The following is an 18,914-nucleotide window of genomic DNA, read 5'->3' as shown; positions in this document are numbered from 1 at the left end:
CTTTGCAAGGTTAGGGTATGCAAGGTGGCATTCGAAGCATGCCTGTCCCTGTACCAACTCTATCCACCGGTTCGTTCACCAACTTGGGTCAGACACAATCCAGGCATACGCTCCAAAGAGTCTAGATTCTCTTGGCACTGGCTTATTACAAATAGATCGATATTGATAAGTTTGTGTCATTTTATCTTTCATATACAGTACGTTCTGATCAGTCATTGTTTTTGGTAATTTCTGAAGTAGGCAATTCCCCAGAGTCAAGCCGGACTAATTATAAACAAGCTGTTGGAGGAACATTGAGCTAAGGCGTATCTAACTAGCATGTATGTTTGATGAAATAACTGGCGATTGGTTGATCTAAGAACTGAAGCGAGGCTGTCTGTGATCTTTTCTTCAAGCAACGAAGACAGTGTTAAGAAGCCAGTCACCTAGTAGGTTGCAATATGCTTTTGTCTTGAGCTCTGCATCCTTTATTGTCTCTTTGTCCCCAACCCTCTCACGCATGGGAAGGCTATCAAAACCATGCAGGACATCCGGCACCAGGAGCCATCTAACGCTGCCGTCAGGAAAGGTTTCCTGCCAAGCGAATCGCTTATCTTCCAACTCCAGCTCCCCAGGTTTTCCAGGTTCTGAACGCCCGCAGCAAGCAACCTCCGAATCGGCGTCCGATATTCCGGAGCCTCCCCTTGCTCGTGCCAGACGGGTTGCACACTCTAGACTCTCCTTTGCCAACATGTCCAACTCCGATGCGATGATGAAAACATGGGGAGGGAGATCCTCTGGATCAGCGCACGGTCCAGGACTGACAAAAGGATCTCGCAAGTCTTGTCCAACGGGCAGATAACTCCAATCGAAGAGCGGGGCCATATTGAGGAGGAGGTCGCGTGCGGACGTGCGCGAGGAGCCGAGACTGGCATCCGTTTTATACTGACGCGTAATAATTTTTGCCTCTGGGGAACGGCTGAGATCAAGTGCGCCGTAGACAGAGATGGCTGCACGAGGGTAGCAAGTGCAGTGGTCGGACTGGAGCAGGCGCTGAGACAAGCCCAGGCTCAGATTGCCGCCTGCGCTGAACCCACAGATAGCGACACGTCCGCCGTTTGCTTTGTCAATAGGGAGAGACTCATCATCTAAGGCGGCGTGGTATAGCGAGACAAGATCATCTAAGCCAGTAGGGAAGGGGGCGGCTGGGGCTTTGCTGTAGTTCAGTGCAATGACCAACACGGAGTGAGTGTCGGAAAAGGAACGGTTCCAGGCGTCATCATCCTGGGAGGAGCCTATGCAAAAGCCGCCACCATGAATAGTAAACAGTGTTGGAAGCGTTTCGGATGAGCCGGCTTCATAGAAAGAAGGAAGAAAAATGCTATAACGCTGATCAGCTTTGGAACGTGAAGAGAGAGACAGACTTCGAAATGCAGACGCTCCTCGGAAACGCAAATTCGAAACCGAGGCGTCGAGAATTCGTGCAGACAACTTACCGCACAGGCAAATGACCTCTCACATTGTATGTCTTGACAATATTGGGCGCGTTGGCAGAAGTTCTGCTGAACGAGCCCAACCAGTCAATGGTTGTGAGAGTCGCTTGTATTGCCCGGATTTGGACATTGTATGCGACGCGGCGCGTCCAGGGCGGGCTCTCCTTTACCAACTGGGCATTAGCGTGAAAATCGGCCATTTTATTTGTGATGGTGGTATCTAAAAAATTCTACGTGATGTAAGGCGGGACAGACGGGGTTCTTTAACCTGCCACGCTGTCTTGAGTAGGTCGGTCATTGTAACACTTCGATTGGCTGTGTGCGAAGTCCACATGGGTGGTCCCGATCAAGAATTGCAATCTACATATGGCCTCTAGTAGCGGCTTCATGCCACGTATTTGCCGTGATGCACAACCGGAATGGAGTCAAAATATTAAGCTTTCACTGGCCCGAAGCTGTGATCGTTTCGATCATGCGTCTCGGTGTCCTCCTGACCGAATATCTAGACTATTCGGGGTGCGAACACCGATGCTTTGTCTGATGCTATCCCATGTATGGCCAAAGAGCCCTTTGAGTTTGCTTCCCCAAGATCTTGAGACAAGGGGCTGAGCCTCTCCGCAGATTACGTCTGGGGCCCCATTCGATTCTCGGTTGCACTAGCTTGCGTCTGGAGCCTTGTTTGAAGTTTCTGCCGTCTTATCGAAGTCCCCCACGTGGAGCTATCCCTCTCCCCTCATTGTGATGGACAGCCGCCGCACGGTTCTTGATTCCATACGCGGCAATCACGGCAGATTTTTCGACTCAATCCCATTGACTCACCCCAATCTTGCACAATATGCTAATTATTTATTGACCGAGGTTTACCTTGTACAATCTTGCGGGGTAGAAGAAGCGAGCGATTACCCCATGCTGCTACATCTCCTTGCTCACAGGGCACTACAGTAGTGTCAAGCCTCCCCGCATTATTTCAATTTCCTGGGGCAATTGCTCTATCACACACAACTAGTCAAAGTTTAATTAGCATCAGCGTAACCTTCCAGTTGGTCAATCTATAGAGCCTGGGCCCCGTCTCCAGGTCAACTAATTTTTCAAACTCGTACAACTCCACGTCTCAAGGTGGTATATCTCATCCTCAACCGCCTCTCATTTCTGCCACGATCCATTATTCCATAGTCTTCAAAGGCAATTGGAGTTTGTCAACATGGCGTCCGACCCAGAGGTTTCTGCAGCGCCTGCAAGCGACATGAAGAAGTCAACCCAGCCCACGGATGACCAGCGGCCCCCTTCAATTGAATATGTCGAAAACCCCGACCTCGAGCCGACACCCAAAGTCGCTATATCCACAATGTTGGCTGTTTTTGTAAGTTTATCTGCTCAACTTTGCTGTAATATGGCGATCTGGGCTGTACTAACAAGTGACCTCTTCCTTGTAGTTCATGGGCCTGACCTACGTTCCCGCCATCGCGACCGGATTCATCATGCCTACTCAGATCCTTCAGCAGATCGGTATGGCATTGGGAGACACCGAGAACATCGCTTGGATTCCTGGTAGTTGGTCCATCGGCTCTGCCGTCGCCTTCTCTATTGCTGGTGGCTTGAGTGACGTGTTTGGACGTCGATATGTCCTATTGTGCGGCCAGACTATCGTCCTGGTCGGTGGTGTAAGTTGCCAGACATGTTCTGCAAATGGAGAATACCTCTTGTCTAACAGAATTGCTGTCTAGATTGTCTGTGCTGTTTCGCAGACTACACTACACATTGTTGCTGGAACTACTTTGGTAGGCTTTGGTGCTGGTACCATTATGGTCGCGTATCCTGGAATCGCTGAGCTCCTGCCCAACAAGTACAGGTACGTATTTTCGTTCAAACTTTGGCCCGAGACCAGTTTCTGATTTCATTTCCAGAGGTATCGGCTTGGCTTGGACCGAGTTCTGCATCACCATCCCTTGGGGTTCATTAGCCGGCCTCATCGCCACCCATCTATATCTCAAGGCGAGCTGGAGATGGTGTTACTATATCACCATCATCTACGCTGCTATCTGTCTGATCGGAACCTTCATCTGCTACTTCCCTCCATCTCGACCCCAACATGACTTTGAGAGGACCCGCTGGCAGCAAGTCAAGGAGCTCGACTATATTGGACTTCTCCTCTTTGCTACTGGCATTACAGTATTCCTGATCGGTGTCACCTTCCTCGGCGCTACCCATAGGTCCATGACCCTCGTTGCAACAACTATCTCGATCGGTGCCTGTATCTTCATCGCAGCCTTTGTCTACGACTTTACCGTCCCGAAGAAGCCACTTTTCCCCATCAAGATCTTTCGCATGTACCGAGAATTCACTGTGTACCTTGTTGTCCTCTTCGTGTCTGGTATGATCTGGCAGGGAATTGTCACGCTCGGCAACCAGGGCACTCTGTTTATGTTCACCAACGATATTATCGAAATCGGTGTCATCTCAGTTCCCGCAAGCATGTCCGGAATCATTGGAGGTTGGATCATGCCTAGTCTTGTTCACAAGCTCAAGCACATCCGGTACCAGTTTGTCTTCGCCCTTCTCATGCAGACTGTCTTCACCGCATCATACGCCGCCGTGGTCCCTAACAACAAGACTGGTTGGACTATCCTCCCCATGTTCGGTCAGTCCTGCTTCACCTGGGTCACAGTCTTGTCCTACGTCTCTTCCGGTCTCTTGGTTCCTCAAGAGGACCTCGGAGTCTCGGCCGGTCTTATGGGCACATTCCGTAGCGCTGGTGGATCGCTCGGTAACGCCATGTTCAGCACGATTTTGACCTCTATCGTCAACCGCGACCTCGGCAACAACATTGCTGGGGCTGCTATCGGTGCGGGATACTCTCCCAAAGACCTGCCTACCTTGATCCCAGCTGTCATCCAGAATGCAGTCGGTGTTCCTATGGCCATGGCCAAGGTCCCCAATGTAACAGAGCCAGTTCTCCAAGCCACAGCTGCCGCGTTCAAGAACACATACGCTCATGCATTCAGAACCGTGTTTTACTCGACCATCCCGTTGGGTGTATTGGCCATCATCGCGGCCTGCTTTATCCGTGATCCCAGCCACTTGCTTAACAACCATGTGGCCGTCCACCAAGAGAAGGAAGTCCTCGGAAAGAAGAAGGATATCGAAATGGAGCCCAAGGTCATTGATTAAACGCATTAGCATACAGGTAGTCCAGATTGTTATATCAAGCAATACATATCTACATATTTGACATGAAGTACATTCCTGCTGTGAAGGGATCGCGTCTCTAAACCTTAACCTAAACTAGTATTGCAGGGCTGCATCCGACTAGATCAGACGATGTCGGGGATTGCAGTGTTGGCGCAACCGCATTTGACCAGGCAAGAATAAATAAAGTTTATCCTAAGCTAGACTGACGTTGGTTAGACATTGACTCATACCCGTAGCTATTGTAGCATTGACGATATTGTACCAAGAGGACATCTGTGTTCGCAACCTAAAGCTTAACCTCATAGGCAGCCGTCATCCATAGTACCGAGAGGTCCGTTTGATTGACAATTCAATATACGTAGGTAACCAGTCGCATTCGGATGGATGTATCTTACGAAATATATTGCTGATACGAAAGGATATGTACTCTACGAAAGACTGATAAGTTATAACTGACTACAGCTTGGACGTCTCTCCTCCATCCAATTTCGCCTTCTCGGCTGCACTGAGCTCTCGTCTTTCTGGACCACCTCGACTGCCATCACCAAGGAAGGTATCCTGACGATGCTCATATTCAGTATGGAACTTCCACTTCTCTGCTAAGTGACTGGGTAGCCTCTGCTTCCAAGCCGATGCCATGCACTCGCCCAAGACTGGGAGGAACTTGAAGGCGCTAAGGGATATTAGTTAGGTGTTGATAACAAGGGCTGCTCTCACTTACTGTCCACTTCCGCCTCCGCCAACAAATAGGTTCTTATAGTCAGGATGATAGTCCATGATGAAGTCACCAGTAGGTGTATCTGTGTACCAGCACAGAGCTACCCTGGCAAGGGCACGATCAGCTAGCTCTGGCAACATCTCGCGCAAGCCCGCTCGAAGACGTTCCTCAGCATCAGCTGGAACAAAGTTCTTTCGCTCCCGAGAAACAGGTGGAGGAACCGAGATGTTGGACTGGACAGAGTTGTTGTCGCCCTTCGAGGGTGCTCGAGTATAGCCCCAGCCGTGTACAGCAAACTTGAGCATCTTGGTATCTTCATGCGGGGGGAAGTTGAACCATCCGGTGGCGTAGTTCATGTAAATGGGAATGTTCTTGTACTTGATCATCTCATCGTCTGAGAGGCGAAGGAAGCCGAGCGCTTGTGCTGTTGATAGTGTAGAGTTATAAGTGGGAACGATACCCGAAGACCAGGCGCCTGCTGCAAGAATGAATTGATCTCCTCGAACAGGTGTTCCTTCGAGGGTCTTGACTGCTTTGATCACGCCTTGAGCGTCGTTGTCAAAGCCGACTACGGTTCCAGCTCGACCAGCAATAAAGGAGATTCCTAGCTCAAGACATTCATCACGGAGTTGCTTGATGGCTTTATTCGCATCAGCCCAGCCGCCAGACTTGTTCAAGTAGCCCTCAAAGTTAGGTTGAGCAAGTTCACCAGTCAAAATTGGGAATCTCCGCTTTGTATCAGCAGCATCTGTCAATCTGATATAAGGCAGCTGTCGCTTATCAAGCTGAGCGATCGTCTTATCTGTCCAAGACTTCTCAGGCGTACTTCTCGAGCCAGCAATGACATAGTCTGTCTGGTAGAAGATACCCTTGTACTTGGGGTCCCGAGACCACTTGCGATAAGCTTCATACGCAAGGGAACAGTAATCGGTGTCGGCATAATCAAATCGGATGACTCGGGAGATGTCCGAGCTGGAACCATCCGGCACCTGAAGAGGTTAGCGGATCCACGTCACTGAAACTGGGGTACTCACAGGCGGCATATGCCTATCAAGGACAGTGATGTTCTGGTGACCTTCTAGCGCGAGCTGTTTGGCTGTAGTGAGGCCAAAAAGGCCTGCGCCAATAACTACGATCTTGCTGGTCTGATCCATGATGAGGAGATGGAGGCAGGCGATGCTGTTTGGTAGGTCAGATTGAGCGTCTGGTTGAAAACTGACGTCTGATATACTGCACTCAAGTGTCTGGTGGGGACGGATGTGAACTCTTGTGCGACCCTATCTACAGTGTCGATGTGCCGTGCACGTGAGCGGATCCTCCGCAAAGAGATCCAACTTGCGGCATGTCAAATTGATAGCTTAATAAAATTGAGGAAGCATAATAGATCTTCTGATTTCTGGGAGATCTCCGGACGTTCTAAATTTCAACTCCAACTCCTCTCAAAATATATCCTATCTCAATGTTTAGCCCCCATCCTCCTTCAGGATGCTCGATTGAGAAAAGATGATAATATCCGCAAGCCACTTGGGCTTGATCTTTAGATAGCATACAAGACACAGATATGATTGCGATTGTTCGGTTAAGGTAAGATGTTAGTCGGAGAATAAGAAAGTGACTGAGGTCACTGTATGTCATATATGTCTGGCATGAATTGTGAGAAGATATCGTTCAAATTCACTTCCTCAAGTTCCCCAACGTCAAACATGAAAGGATCAAATGACTCCTCTCTTTGACTCGGCGCCAACTGGCTCACCTGTGTCTCAGTCAAAGGATGGATGTAATGCGTTGAGATGCGAATCATAGCATCTTGCGGACGACTTGAACTCTCTCCGCACATGGGCGTCATCTGGCTGATCTTGGGATCTACCAGAGCCCAAAACAGAGCTGGATGGAAAACAATAGAGATGCCCTTACCAGCGGGCGGCAGTGAGCTATTGTCTGCGGTAGAGTCCAAGGTCTGTAGTAATTCGAGCTGAAACCATGTTAACGCCAGGGCTGAGTGGCTACGAGATACGCACCTTTTGCGCAATGTGCGGCCATGTCGATGACAGTCTCTCCAAGAACCCTTTGCACCACTCTAGATCGCCCTTTGCCTTTCCGGCGACTTTCGGATCAATCGCACGTTGGAATAGCCAAGGTATCGTTGCGACTACAGCTACTAGCTGCCCTACTAAAGGGTCGCAGATTTCGAAGTGCAGCTCCTCACATAAGCGCAAGAGTTCGAACACCCATGCTGAATTAAATAGAGCCTGATCGACAGTCTGCTGTAAGAAGGAACGGGCCTGAAGTCCGCTAGATCTATCTCGCATAGCCACTAGGTGGATGAAAGGATGATGTAGAATAGCGGTGATGGCGTGAGTAACTACTTGCATGAGAAGCCATGGTATCCAGTATTCGCGCTGATCCTGAAGCTCAGCGGCCATTCTTTTCGTGAAATGGACGTTTCTTAGCAGATGGCTATGGGGAAGCTTGGTTTCATGTCTGTAAAGCTCTGCACAGAGGATGTAATGCATTGAACCCGGTAACCATGCTGTCTCTGCTTTTCCGATTCTGACTTGGTGCATGTATGATGAGAGGTGACCCCACATCTCGATAACGCTGATATAATATGCGGTCACTCCCAGATCCTCGGATGCATCGTCTGAGAAGAGATCTGGAGGGCACTCGCCATCATTCGTGGGCGGAAGTGAAGGTGGCCTACGAGCGCTAGCTGGGTATCTGTGTTCGTCATTGTCGTATATACTACTACGCTCTTGAGGCATGAATGTTTGCTCTAGGAGAGCAACGGTCCAATGGCATCTCAGGCTGGCCTCAAGGTCGGGTGATGATTCATAGAAAGAACTTTGGGACAATTTTCGGAGAGCCTCAAGTCGGGACATTGTTCCGATGCTCATCCACGCTCGGCCTGGCTTACAAGCTGGTTTACCCTAGGTCAGTTTATCGGTAACAAGGAGCATCTGAAATAGACTTACCTGCGACATCAACTAGGACAAGCAAGCATAAAGCTTGCACAATCTCGAGCTTAGGAATACCCTGAGAAGCAAGGATGGCAACCTCTTGCTGTGCAGAGCTACCAAACAACTCAACCGCCTTGGCCTGTTTGCCATTGAAGAATTCATGAGCACTATACCGCACAGTGAGCGCCAAGAAACTGTAGAGAAGATATTGAGGTGCCGAAGTGAGAGTGTCTTTGAGTTCAGATATATTGAATAGTTGCAAAGGCTGGAGGTGTAGTTTGACACGAAAGATCTCTATTAGATGGTCTATAACGCCTGACGGCACATGTGGACTGGAAAGTTCAGTAACAAGAATATTGGGGCAACGACAACGACATACTTGTTCACATCAAAGGATGTATCAGTAGGTGGGGGAGAAGTCATGCCAGGACTTGCGCTGTACTCTGCTTGCAAATTTGTAGATGGGATACTTGCAGAAGTACTTGGAGAAGGCCCGGGTCCAGTAGCTGAGGCTGACGATGGTCTAGAAAATGAGTCACTGCCTATAACATAAGACAGAGGGTGAACCTACTGAAGTAACTCATAAATTCCTTTCACTTGTGATTCCAGTATTTGGAATCGTTCCTGTAAGTCATCTCTTTGGACACTTTTCGTGTTAGCTTCCTCTCATTGACTGGTATGGTTAGCCCTACCTTTTGGTGACTCTTTTACTTTTTCGTGCAGTAGTTCTTATTGGTTCCGGAGACCGGTAAGTGCATACTTGATTAAGCCGTCCACAGAAAGAGCATGTCGGCCTTTCACCCGTGCATTTGCTCTTCTTTTTCCTATACGAATGTCAGCCCAATTGAATCCGATGTTTCTTATCACGGGTATCTTACCGGCATGGTTCACAAGCCTGCTTGCTCCGGGGTTCCATTCTGATGAAACAGCCGTTCAAAGGCCGGGACGGTTGATAAAACTCATCCGAGTTGTTGCGATCAGCAGATCTAGACATGGAGATGGGGACGGAACCCGGATCTTGGAACGATCATTCAGAGGCACGTGAGCGGAAGCTAGCAGATATCTATTACCCCACCGGAGCTTATCGGGCCAGAGTGCAATGAAGTCAGAAGGGCAGGTCGAGAATGGATGCTACGTTCTGTTATATTCAGGCGATTTCCCACACTATCTTTGTCAAAAAATATGTGTTGAACATGGTTGTCACGCTGCTGAGCGGCCTAACTTATTGTTAGAGTTGATGATACGTACTTCAGAACCTAGCTAGACTCCTTACAGTAAGTCCGCTCATACACCAATGAATGGAGTCTCTGTAAAATGGTCACGAACCATTGTAACGTTGTCTCTGCGCATTACATCACTTGAAAGTGGCTTGCATCTGTAAGGCATCAGTGAGGGGTCAGGCAAGACATTGTTATCACGATATCTCCCTCTAAATATCCATTTCCAACTCTTATCGACATCTCCTTGCAGTCATGGCAACTCACGCTACTTACCCCAGTCTACGAGACAAGACCGTGCTCATTACAGGCGGTGCAGAAGGCATCGGTGCTGCTACAGTGGAGTTGTTCACGCTACAGGGCAGCCAGGTCATCTTCATCGACATCGCTGAGGACTCAGCGGAAAAGACAATTGACCGCGCTGTATCGCGCGCCAAAGACGCCAATGTGCAAGCCAAAGCACCGGTATTCTACAATTGCAGCGTTTCAGATTTACCAAGGCTACAAGACACGGTCAAGAACATCCAAGATAAACATGGCATGATACATATCTTGGTCAACAACGCTGCGGCTGCTGGAAACAGAGCCAGGCTTGAAACAGAGAATGTCAGGCCTGAAGATTGGGAAGTAAACATCAACACCAATCTTCGGCATGTTTTCTTCATGAGCCAAGCTGTTCTTCCGGCGATGAGAGAGGCAAAAAGCGGGAGCATCATCAATCTTGGGTCAATCACCTGGCGCCTCCCCGCTCAAGGAACTCCAGGTACGTTGACATTCCTGTCTGAAATTTCAGTCTCCTAACACGCCAAGTCTACGGTGCATGCAAAGCGGGGATCATGGGTCTTACGCGTACTCAGAGTAAAGAATATGGCAAGTACAACATTCGCATCAATAGTGTTATGCCTGGTGCCATTGCGACCCAGCGACAGAGGGACGAGGTTCTCACGCCCGAGTATCGCGAGGAGGTTATGCGCGGCCAGAGTTTGCAGCGAGATCTAGAGCCGGAGGAAGTAGCTAAAGTGATTGTGTTTTTGGGTAGTGATGAGGCTAGTGCAGTGACGGGCAGTTCTTATGTTGTTGATGGCGGTTGGTGCAGCGATCCATGAGCAGTGGCTGGACCTGGCTTTGATACTGCAATAAGACGCGCCTAAATATGATAAATAAGAATTATGAAGTTTGAGATGTGAGATTTCGAACTGAGGCTCGTAGGGGAGGCATTGTCCGGTCAGATAAGTTCCTGATCAAAGGTGTCGGACCAGGATCCGAACCCCCTCATCTCAGTGGATCTACATCACTGTCAGCGAGCGGGGAACTTGAAGCCACAAACTGCATCAAGAGCTCAATCACGTTCTCACCAAAGTCCGTTGACAATTATCTTTCTAGAAACTCCTGCCAAAACATGGGGCCGTGGCATCATACAGCGACACAAATCTTGGAGAACATCCGCTCCGGTAATTTCACAGTTGAGAAGTATGCTTCATCGCTACTTGAGCGAATCAAGGAACGAGATGACGATGTGAGGGCTTGGGCATATCTTGACCCCAAGGCTGTTTTGGAACAGGCTAGAAAATTAGACCAGACCCCAAAGGATCAGCGAGGGCCACTGCATGGACTTCCTGTTGGTATAAAGGACATCATATTGACCAAAGGTCAACATCCCAAAGCATTCTTTAGAGTGCGGAACCAGTCGCTGACAAGTTATCAGATATGCCGACCGAACATGGTTCAACTATATATAAGAACGATCACCCCGTAATCGACGCTGGGTCGGTCATGATTCTCCGTCAAGCAGGATGCCTGATCTTCGGTAAGCCAATCCAACCTTTCTAAACACCGATTTCTAATAACTTCCAGGTAAAACTACAACAACTGAGTTTGCCGCATCCTTCACAGGTCCAGCTACTCGCAATGCACATAGTACCGCTCATACCCCAGGAGGCTCCTCAGCCGGTTCAGCCGCCGCAGTAGCAGACTTTCAGATCCCCGTTGCACTAGGTTCCCAGACTGTAGGCTCCATCGTTCGACCGGCTGCGTTCAACGGCATCTACGGTTTCAAGCCTACTTGGGGAGCTATCACACGAGAGGGACAGAAGTTCTGTGCTCCAACCGTTGATACGATTGGCTTCTTTTCCCGAAGCATTTCGGATTTTGAGATCCTAAGTGACGTGTTTGCTTTGCACGATGACGAGAAGAGCACGTTTGAGGATATCAAAGGCTCGAAATTTGCTGTATGCAGGACTTCGAAGTGGGACTTAGCTGGAGAGGGCACGATCGCGGCTATGGATAAAGCTGTAGAGCTTCTAAAAGCACATGGCGCCGAAGTTGAAGAGCTTGATCTCGGCACAGACTTTGGTCAAGTGATTGACTGGCACTTGACCCTCGTGCGTCTCGAGGGTGCAACGAGCCTGTGGCCAGAGTATTACCAAGACAAGGACAAGCTTGATCCAGTGTTGGCGAAAGGTGTTCAAGAGAAGCACAAGATCTCACGAAAGACCCAGCTCGATGCATATGATGGGCTTGCAGCTCTACGACCGCGGTTCGATGAGCTGGCAGATAAGTATGCCGCTGTGCTGGTTCCGAGTGTCTTTGACGAAGCTCCTGAAGGCCTTGGGAACACAGGAAGCCCTGTTTTTGCGGCGACTTGGACGGTGAGTTGATCTATGCTGGATCTTGGATTTTGCTAACCTAGGTAGGCGTTACATACGCCAGTGGTCAATATTCCAGGTTTTCGTGGGAAGAGTAATTTACCTGTGGGGATTTCCCTTGTGTCTGCAAGACTTCGTGATCGTCACCTCCTCAAGGTGAGCGAGGCTGTTGGTAAAATCTTCGCGGCTGAGGGTGGGTGGAAAAAGTAGTCTATGCTGGGTTAGTCACTTGGCTCGCCGATGACATCCCAAAATTGTTGTTGCAAGGTTAGCCTAAATTATTAAGAAATATTCAGTTCTTATTCACAGGGGAGTCAAGGGGATGGATGATCGAAAGTCTTGTTGCTTGTCTAATTCTATATCTATTTGAACAGTAAAGAAAAACCATCCCGCCTATCTTCGATGATCATCCTCATCATCATCAGACCCTATCAAGAATTCCTCTTCCCGCCTCAACTCTTCCATCTGAATATCATCATTCTTCAGTTTCGTGTAAACCTGTCTCTGCCTCCACGTCTTCAACCTTCTAATGCCGTACACAACTGAAAGGATAAACGCCGACATCATCACGGCCATGATCCCGAGAGACCTCCATAATCTCCAGCCTCGTATGCAACAAGGATACCAGTACATAAAAATACCAACTGCCCACTCTTTCCAGCCCATCTTTCGCGCATGATCACGCACAAGACCCTTACGAATTAAATGCTTGAAGCGAGGTCCGTTGGGTCCAGAGTTGAAGCGTTTGAGACCAAAGTGCGGCACCGTTTCTTGCCGTGGGTCAGAGTCGGGATAGCTGATGTCGCCCCAGTGGCCAGTGAAGTCGAACCACGAAGTGTAGTTCTGAGCGGGCTCAGTCGAAGCGGGTTCAAATGGCGAAATAATCGGAGTAATGGTGAAAGAATCGGGATTGAAACGATAGTAGTAGGCTGATTGGGCTGGGTTCCATAGCTTGCCCTCGTCACAGTAGTCGAACATTGCCGCGTTGTGAATTTGGTGGCTGTGGCTTGGTGAGTCATTGTTTGAGAATATAGCCATATTACATACCCTCTTTGTGGATAGTTGGCGTGCGAACCGAGAGCACTGTACACGATAGGCTGATATGCTTGTTAGCCAATGAATTCTGAGGGGATGATCACTCCTCCTACCCTTCCGTCAGTAATGTTGATCGTCGAGTCGTCCCACTTGAAACCAACGCCGTCGATATGCTGGCTGTAGTAAATACCAACAGGAGTCCCGTTGTGAAATCTGACCATATTGTGCTCCCTGATACCGAAGGTTAGAAGAACCGCTGAGCTGACTGTGAGTGGGAGCAGACCTACCAGTCTCCAACATGGTTGCCAAAGTGCATGCCTGAGGACAGGTTCTCATCTCCGACTAAATGATTGATGGGCTCCATAACTTGAGTGATATTTGGTCCCTCGTTGAATGAGTAGAAATAAAAGTAGAATGCATCGATGTCAACGTCGCTCTTCTCTACCAAGATCACGGCGCAGGGTACAGAGTTGGCTATCCGGCCAGAATCATCCGGCGCTTCACCCAGAATCCATTGAGGATAAGTGAGAGGATCTTCCTTGGCTGTGAGCGCAACGTCTTCACCACCATAGCTGTTGAGCTCCCCAAGATTCGAGAGGTCGATGGATGGCGGCCCACTAATCGGTTGCTCATTGAGTTTCGGTATTGTGTTGATGAGGTGAGCTGATAAATCGCTAGGCATGAAGCGATCCTCTGGATGAAGCCATACTAATGGCGCTGCAATATTCGCTCAGTACTCAAGGCCATGATGACGATGGATTGATGAGATATTACTCACCATGATTAGCGACATAATCTGGACAGCGATCAAGGCCCGAGGCTTCCGAAGCTGCCAAGACGTAACCAGCATCAAGGCAGAGAAGAAGCAGCGTCGTTGGTATCAGCGAATGTATTGACGCGTCCCGAAACATGTCGAAAGGCCTCGTGTCCCTGGGGGATCTCGAAATTGTTTGGAAACAGATCTCACTAACCCGAGTTAAGTTGACGCGCGATAGCGATAGCATATCAATAGCGCTGAGGTAATCAGAGGCCGGGATCTTCGGCTGAAAATAGGATCGATCTCATTGGTGCTGCCGTAATTCTCCGCTCTTGTCGGCCAATCGATTCGTCGCTGGCTATTGAAGGGCTAGGCAATAACCGGATACGAGATCTTTTGTTTAACCTGGAAGGTCACTCACTGAGAAGAATGATCAAGTGTGAAGGAATGAAGATCCATAGCTTGACACACAGCAGATCAAATTACTTGTATTATTTCATATCTTATCTAATGCACTTTTAGATATCGCTCCCGGTAATAATATCCATCTCGCTCAATGGAACCAGTTTAGTCCGAAAGATCAACTTGTGACCAACAAACATGACAATGAACAAGATCAGGCTAATGTACGCCGTGAAAAAGGAGCTGGTATCCCACTCAATAAACACCTGAAATCCACTCGTAATAATAATCAACACGCTGAAAAACAAACCATACCAAGACAAATATGGCTGCAAAGGCGCAACATAGGGCAACTCGGATCGGGAAATCCCTTGGAGAGCCAAGGCCTTCATGAACCGAATGTGACAGAGCGAAATGATAGCCCATGCGATAAATCCCGCAACAGAAGTAATGCTCAAGAACCAATTGAACACAACAGTTCCGTCGTTGGAAAGATTGAGGAAAGACAAAAAGCCGACAGCGGCGCAAACCCCGACGGCATTATAAGGCGTTCCGAATCGGTTCGTCTTCTTCAGGAAAGCCGGCGCGTGGCCCGAATCTGCCAAAGAAATGAGAATGCGGCTGCTGGAATACACGTCCGAGTTCGCAGCAGTCAATACAGCGGTCAACAGGACCGCGTTGAGGATGGAAGGCAGTACTGGAACACCAGCCAGTTGAGCGACAATGACCAGAGGAGATGCCGAAGCGTCTTGCGATTCGCTGAGAAGGTCTTTGTTCGTGGATGGGATATTGAGGCCGAGGAAGAAGACAGTCGCGATGAAGATTGAGAAGACGCCCCAAAAAGTCCAACGCATGGCAGAAGGGATCGTCTTGCGCGGATCCTTTGTTTCGCCTGCACCGATGGCCACTAATTCTGAACCCTGATAACTGAAACCAGCGGTGATCAAGACCGACCAAAAGCCGACGAAACGTCCGACATCTCCCTCGACAAGATGCTCACTGAACGCTCCCGGATTCTTCCAGTACTTGAACCCGAGATATCCTTGGTCTCCAACGCCGGCATTGACGCAAATCGAAAAGATGATGAAGCCAATGATTGTGATGACCTTAATGCTGGAAAACCACATTTCGAACTCTCCGAACCAGCGAACAGGCATGAAATTGGCAGCAGTGAAGAGGACCCAAAACACAGCGATCCAGATACCGATATTCAGTCCTTTCTCCCAATACTGGATAATCAGTCCCGCGGCTGTCAACTCAAGTGCAAACGTGATGGTCCAGCTGAACCAATAAATCCAACCCATGGCAAAGCCAAATGTTGGGTCGAGAAAGCGCGAGGCGTATGTTGTAAAGGCACCTGCGACGGGGATGTATGCTGCCATTTCGCCTAGAGCCGTCATCACTGCGAAGAGAAGACTTCCGACAAAAATGAAGGCTATGAGGAGGGAGACGGGGCCAGCTGTTGCGAGAGCGTTGCCTGTGCCGATGAAGAGACCTGTACCGACTGCGGCGCCGATGGCGATGAATTGGAGATGGCGGCCATGGAGGGCGCGTTCAAGCTCAGTGTCGTTGGTGCCATGCTCGACGGACTTGGTGGAGGGTGTCGATTCGTTCACCTCGGGGTGAGGGTCCGTCTTGGCTTGGATATCCATGGTCATGTAGTTCATCATGGCGCGAACGACATGAGGAGCAGATCCCTAAAAATCTGATGGCGAGAGGGCTACTTTTCACTTCTTCAGACAGCCGATTTCGGGCGATCTGATATGGTAAGTCATGTCCGAATACTCGGGGGCAACATACGAGTGATTGCTCATCTTGTCGATGAAAGGCGAACATGTGGAGTCATAGAATCATAAAAGTCGATATCCATTATATAATAGCTTAGTGAGATGTCTTCGCTATTCCCTTCTACCCCGGTTCCAGAACCATCCCCACGGAACATGTGGATCTGAAGTGTTGAGATCCCAGCGCCACGATGTCGGCCGCAGCGATTTAACACCCGCCTTGGCGCGACATATTATCGTTCCCCGATCAATAGATGACTTCCCAACAATAAATCAAGTAAATCTTGATCAGAGTGTGCGTTAAGGTAAAGGACTTTCACTCAGTTGAATGAGCTAGTGAGAGGTCATGTCTAGCCAGGGCGGATGTTCAAGTTGGGCGTGGTGGGGTTTGTTGAGATGTCGCTCTAGGGCGGAGGCTACAAATCTGTGCTTGACTGCCACCTACCCTTTCAGGAATCCACTTGAGATTGATTGCATGAACTAAAATAACCTCGTGATTTGTCTAGCTGTTAAGAATTCAGGCTTTCAAATTGTGAGTCGACGTAGACACGGCACTTGACTACCCATCAAGGTTCACCATCATTTGCTTGGAGGTGAATACTACCATTAAGTAAGTAGCAGAAAATAAGCATTCTTTGCTTGAACCCTGACAGATGGCATCTAGCGATAACTACAATGGATAAAGGAAGTACTTGTTCTCCAGATCAGTCAAGTCTAACATGGAAACGTCCACCTTGACCTTGACAGTCTCACCATCCACAACTTGTTCGACATATCCTTCACCATGGTTACCAAGAGCTTCCTGTTCAGCAATCCACTGTCGTCGTTCCTTATTTCTTTGGGAGAGGATGAACCTTATCGTGATCAAAAGGATTGGCGTCAAGGTGAAACTGGCCACGATCTGGACAATCCAAGCAGGATAGTAACGCGGCCCTCCAGTCTTCCATAGCTGCGGGGAGATGATATTTGAGATTCCATAGAGCACCATGAACATGGCATTTCGGGTGAGTCGCTTTGTATGACCGGCGCAACTGGATGATACCCAGCCAACAGAGATGATCCATGTTTGCGCGAAGCAATTGGGTGGCAGGAGTAGGCAAGCAAGCATGGGAATAGTGTGGCCCCATGGAATTGTTATCATGCCAATACTACTTGCAATACAAGGTACGCACCAAAGAGCAGCCCACCAAGCGCTATGCCCAGGGAAGAAGCGTATCAGAAGCGAGGCTGTGATGCATGCAAGAATTGCAAACCCGCCAGAAGCAACCCAAACAAGGGTAGAGCCTAGTGGGGAAACACCAAGGTCTAGGAAGAGCAAGCTCTGCTGATATGGAAGGTTATTCGCCAGCATGAGGGTGAAGCCTGAGAAGGCGAAGAGCCAAGAGATGGGGTCCTTCAAGCATTCAATGAATTGATGCTTCTTGAACGTCTTCTGCTCGATCGAGCTACGGGTGGTTTCATGAATGCGGCGAATGGTATGGACCTTCTGTTCAGTGGTCAAGAACCAGGCTGTCGCGGGGTTATTAGGATACCAGAACCAGGTGATGACCGAGAGGACAAGCGATATACCGCCAGTGATGATCATGAAGAACTTCCACGGGCTAGTGCTAGCTTTGCTATACAGCAAACCGTATGAGACAAGGCCTGTGAACATTGGCGAGCCGATGCAAGAAGTGTAAAACAGAGGTTGAACATGGTGGAGCTCCTCAGGCGTAAAGAACATTGCCATCGTAATCTCAAGAGCTGGGATGACTGCGGATTCCACAAAGCCGAGGAAGAAGCGAAGAGGGATCAGGGCTCCGTAGCTTTGGGCGACACAGTGGAGGAGGACAATGACAGCCCAAGTAAAGATAATTCCCGAGATGAACGTGCGCAGGGGTAGCTTTTGGATAAGAAGCTGACCGGGAATCTGACCAATAATGTAACCTGGAAGGGTCAGCTGTGTTGACTGTACACTATGAGATGACTAACCGGTGTAGAAGAGAGAGTTCAGGTTGTTGTACTCGGAATTATTGAGACCCGTATCCTTAAAAAGCCCAAGGAGTGTAGCTTGACCCAGGGTACTCTTGTCGACCTGACCCCAGGCTGTTAGTGTCACTCACATCTGAAGATCTGGCTAACTTACATAGAGCATAAAGTCGATGAACGTGACAAGCAAAAGGACGTGGATGTAAATCTTTCGCTTGAGTTTCTTCTTCTTCTCGGGAGTTAGTTCCCTAACCTCATGGCCATGCTTTTCGATGAGATCAAGAGTTTCGTCTGCGGCTCGGCCAGAGATAATGGCGCCCTCATTAAGTGAGCTGCTAGAGCTTGCGTTAGCGACCTTGGGGTCGACTTGCTTCTCGTCACTCATATTATCGTTGATCTGAAGACGAGTGGCAATGGAGGAAGAATCCGAAGGTGAGAGCAACTGTAAATTGTCATGGTGTCCTTGGATGCTCTTAAATATGCATGCAGGATCTGTCGACAACCGGGTCCCGGCAAGGTGCCTGGTGACTTACAGGGTCAATATCTTCGGTTTTCAGGGAATCTTGACAAGTGCGGACCTAGGTCCCATCCTAGACCCTGGGCCATGTGCAGTTGGAACCCGGTTACAACTTCCAAGAAACTGTCTTGCATGAAAGGCGTTCGATCCTCTATGATCGGTCCCTCCACTGCCTGCTTTTCGTCATACAGGCTAGCAATCGCATAATGAATGTTGCCACAATATATAGATTCAAGGGCGCTATCACCCTGCT

At 49.1% G+C, this 18,914-nt stretch overlaps 9 protein-coding genes across 9 annotated transcripts; 3 read left to right on the top strand and 6 right to left on the bottom strand.

The window, feature by feature from the left end:
* Positions 1–390: 390 nt before the first annotated feature.
* Positions 391–1,672, bottom strand: J7337_013400 (uncharacterized protein; the record flags this gene model as incomplete). The annotated part of the gene is made up of 2 exons (XM_044830890.1): positions 391–1,360; positions 1,476–1,672. The coding sequence occupies 2 exons, from the start codon at positions 1,670–1,672 to the stop codon at positions 391–393; spliced, it is 1,167 nt and encodes a 388-aa protein (XP_044674165.1).
* Positions 1,673–2,673: 1,001 nt separating this feature from the next.
* On the top strand, positions 2,674–4,640 carry J7337_013399 (uncharacterized protein; the record flags this gene model as incomplete). The annotated part of the gene is made up of 4 exons (XM_044830889.1): positions 2,674–2,832; positions 2,906–3,133; positions 3,197–3,321; positions 3,377–4,640. 4 exons carry the CDS (start codon positions 2,674–2,676, stop codon positions 4,638–4,640), a joined length of 1,776 nt encoding a protein of 591 aa, XP_044674164.1.
* Positions 4,641–5,117: 477 nt separating this feature from the next.
* J7337_013398 (uncharacterized protein) lies at positions 5,118–6,533 on the bottom strand (the record flags this gene model as incomplete). Its single annotated transcript, XM_044830888.1, has 3 exons — positions 5,118–5,334; positions 5,383–6,368; positions 6,414–6,533. 3 exons carry the CDS (start codon positions 6,531–6,533, stop codon positions 5,118–5,120), a joined length of 1,323 nt encoding a protein of 440 aa, XP_044674163.1.
* A 309-nt stretch (positions 6,534–6,842) lies between these two features.
* Positions 6,843–8,759, bottom strand: J7337_013397 (uncharacterized protein; the record flags this gene model as incomplete). Its single annotated transcript, XM_044830887.1, has 5 exons — positions 6,843–6,914; positions 7,058–7,336; positions 7,398–8,296; positions 8,352–8,668; positions 8,716–8,759. 5 exons carry the CDS (start codon positions 8,757–8,759, stop codon positions 6,843–6,845), a joined length of 1,611 nt encoding a protein of 536 aa, XP_044674162.1.
* A 1,049-nt stretch (positions 8,760–9,808) lies between these two features.
* Positions 9,809–10,659, top strand: J7337_013396 (uncharacterized protein; the record flags this gene model as incomplete). Its single annotated transcript, XM_044830886.1, has 2 exons — positions 9,809–10,316; positions 10,364–10,659. The coding sequence occupies 2 exons, from the start codon at positions 9,809–9,811 to the stop codon at positions 10,657–10,659; spliced, it is 804 nt and encodes a 267-aa protein (XP_044674161.1).
* A 293-nt stretch (positions 10,660–10,952) lies between these two features.
* Positions 10,953–12,408, top strand: J7337_013395 (uncharacterized protein; the record flags this gene model as incomplete). The annotated part of the gene is made up of 4 exons (XM_044830885.1): positions 10,953–11,228; positions 11,294–11,360; positions 11,408–12,201; positions 12,247–12,408. 4 exons carry the CDS (start codon positions 10,953–10,955, stop codon positions 12,406–12,408), a joined length of 1,299 nt encoding a protein of 432 aa, XP_044674160.1.
* A 183-nt stretch (positions 12,409–12,591) lies between these two features.
* On the bottom strand, positions 12,592–13,915 carry J7337_013394 (uncharacterized protein; the record flags this gene model as incomplete). The annotated part of the gene is made up of 4 exons (XM_044830884.1): positions 12,592–13,198; positions 13,246–13,295; positions 13,347–13,464; positions 13,521–13,915. 4 exons carry the CDS (start codon positions 13,913–13,915, stop codon positions 12,592–12,594), a joined length of 1,170 nt encoding a protein of 389 aa, XP_044674159.1.
* Positions 13,916–14,508: 593 nt separating this feature from the next.
* J7337_013393 (uncharacterized protein) lies at positions 14,509–16,062 on the bottom strand (the record flags this gene model as incomplete). The annotated part of the gene is made up of 1 exon (XM_044830883.1): positions 14,509–16,062. The coding sequence occupies one exon, from the start codon at positions 16,060–16,062 to the stop codon at positions 14,509–14,511; it is 1,554 nt and encodes a 517-aa protein (XP_044674158.1).
* Positions 16,063–16,846: 784 nt separating this feature from the next.
* On the bottom strand, positions 16,847–18,529 carry J7337_013392 (uncharacterized protein; the record flags this gene model as incomplete). Its single annotated transcript, XM_044830882.1, has 3 exons — positions 16,847–18,102; positions 18,148–18,250; positions 18,302–18,529. The coding sequence occupies 3 exons, from the start codon at positions 18,527–18,529 to the stop codon at positions 16,847–16,849; spliced, it is 1,587 nt and encodes a 528-aa protein (XP_044674157.1).
* Positions 18,530–18,914: the final 385 nt, after the last annotated feature.

Source organism: Fusarium musae, chromosome 11 (assembly GCF_019915245.1).
Source record: "Fusarium musae strain F31 chromosome 11, whole genome shotgun sequence".
NCBI lineage: Eukaryota > Fungi > Ascomycota > Sordariomycetes > Hypocreales > Nectriaceae > Fusarium > Fusarium musae.
Note: the sequence above shows the minus strand (reverse complement) of the source record. Positions and strands in the feature narration are given on the sequence as shown.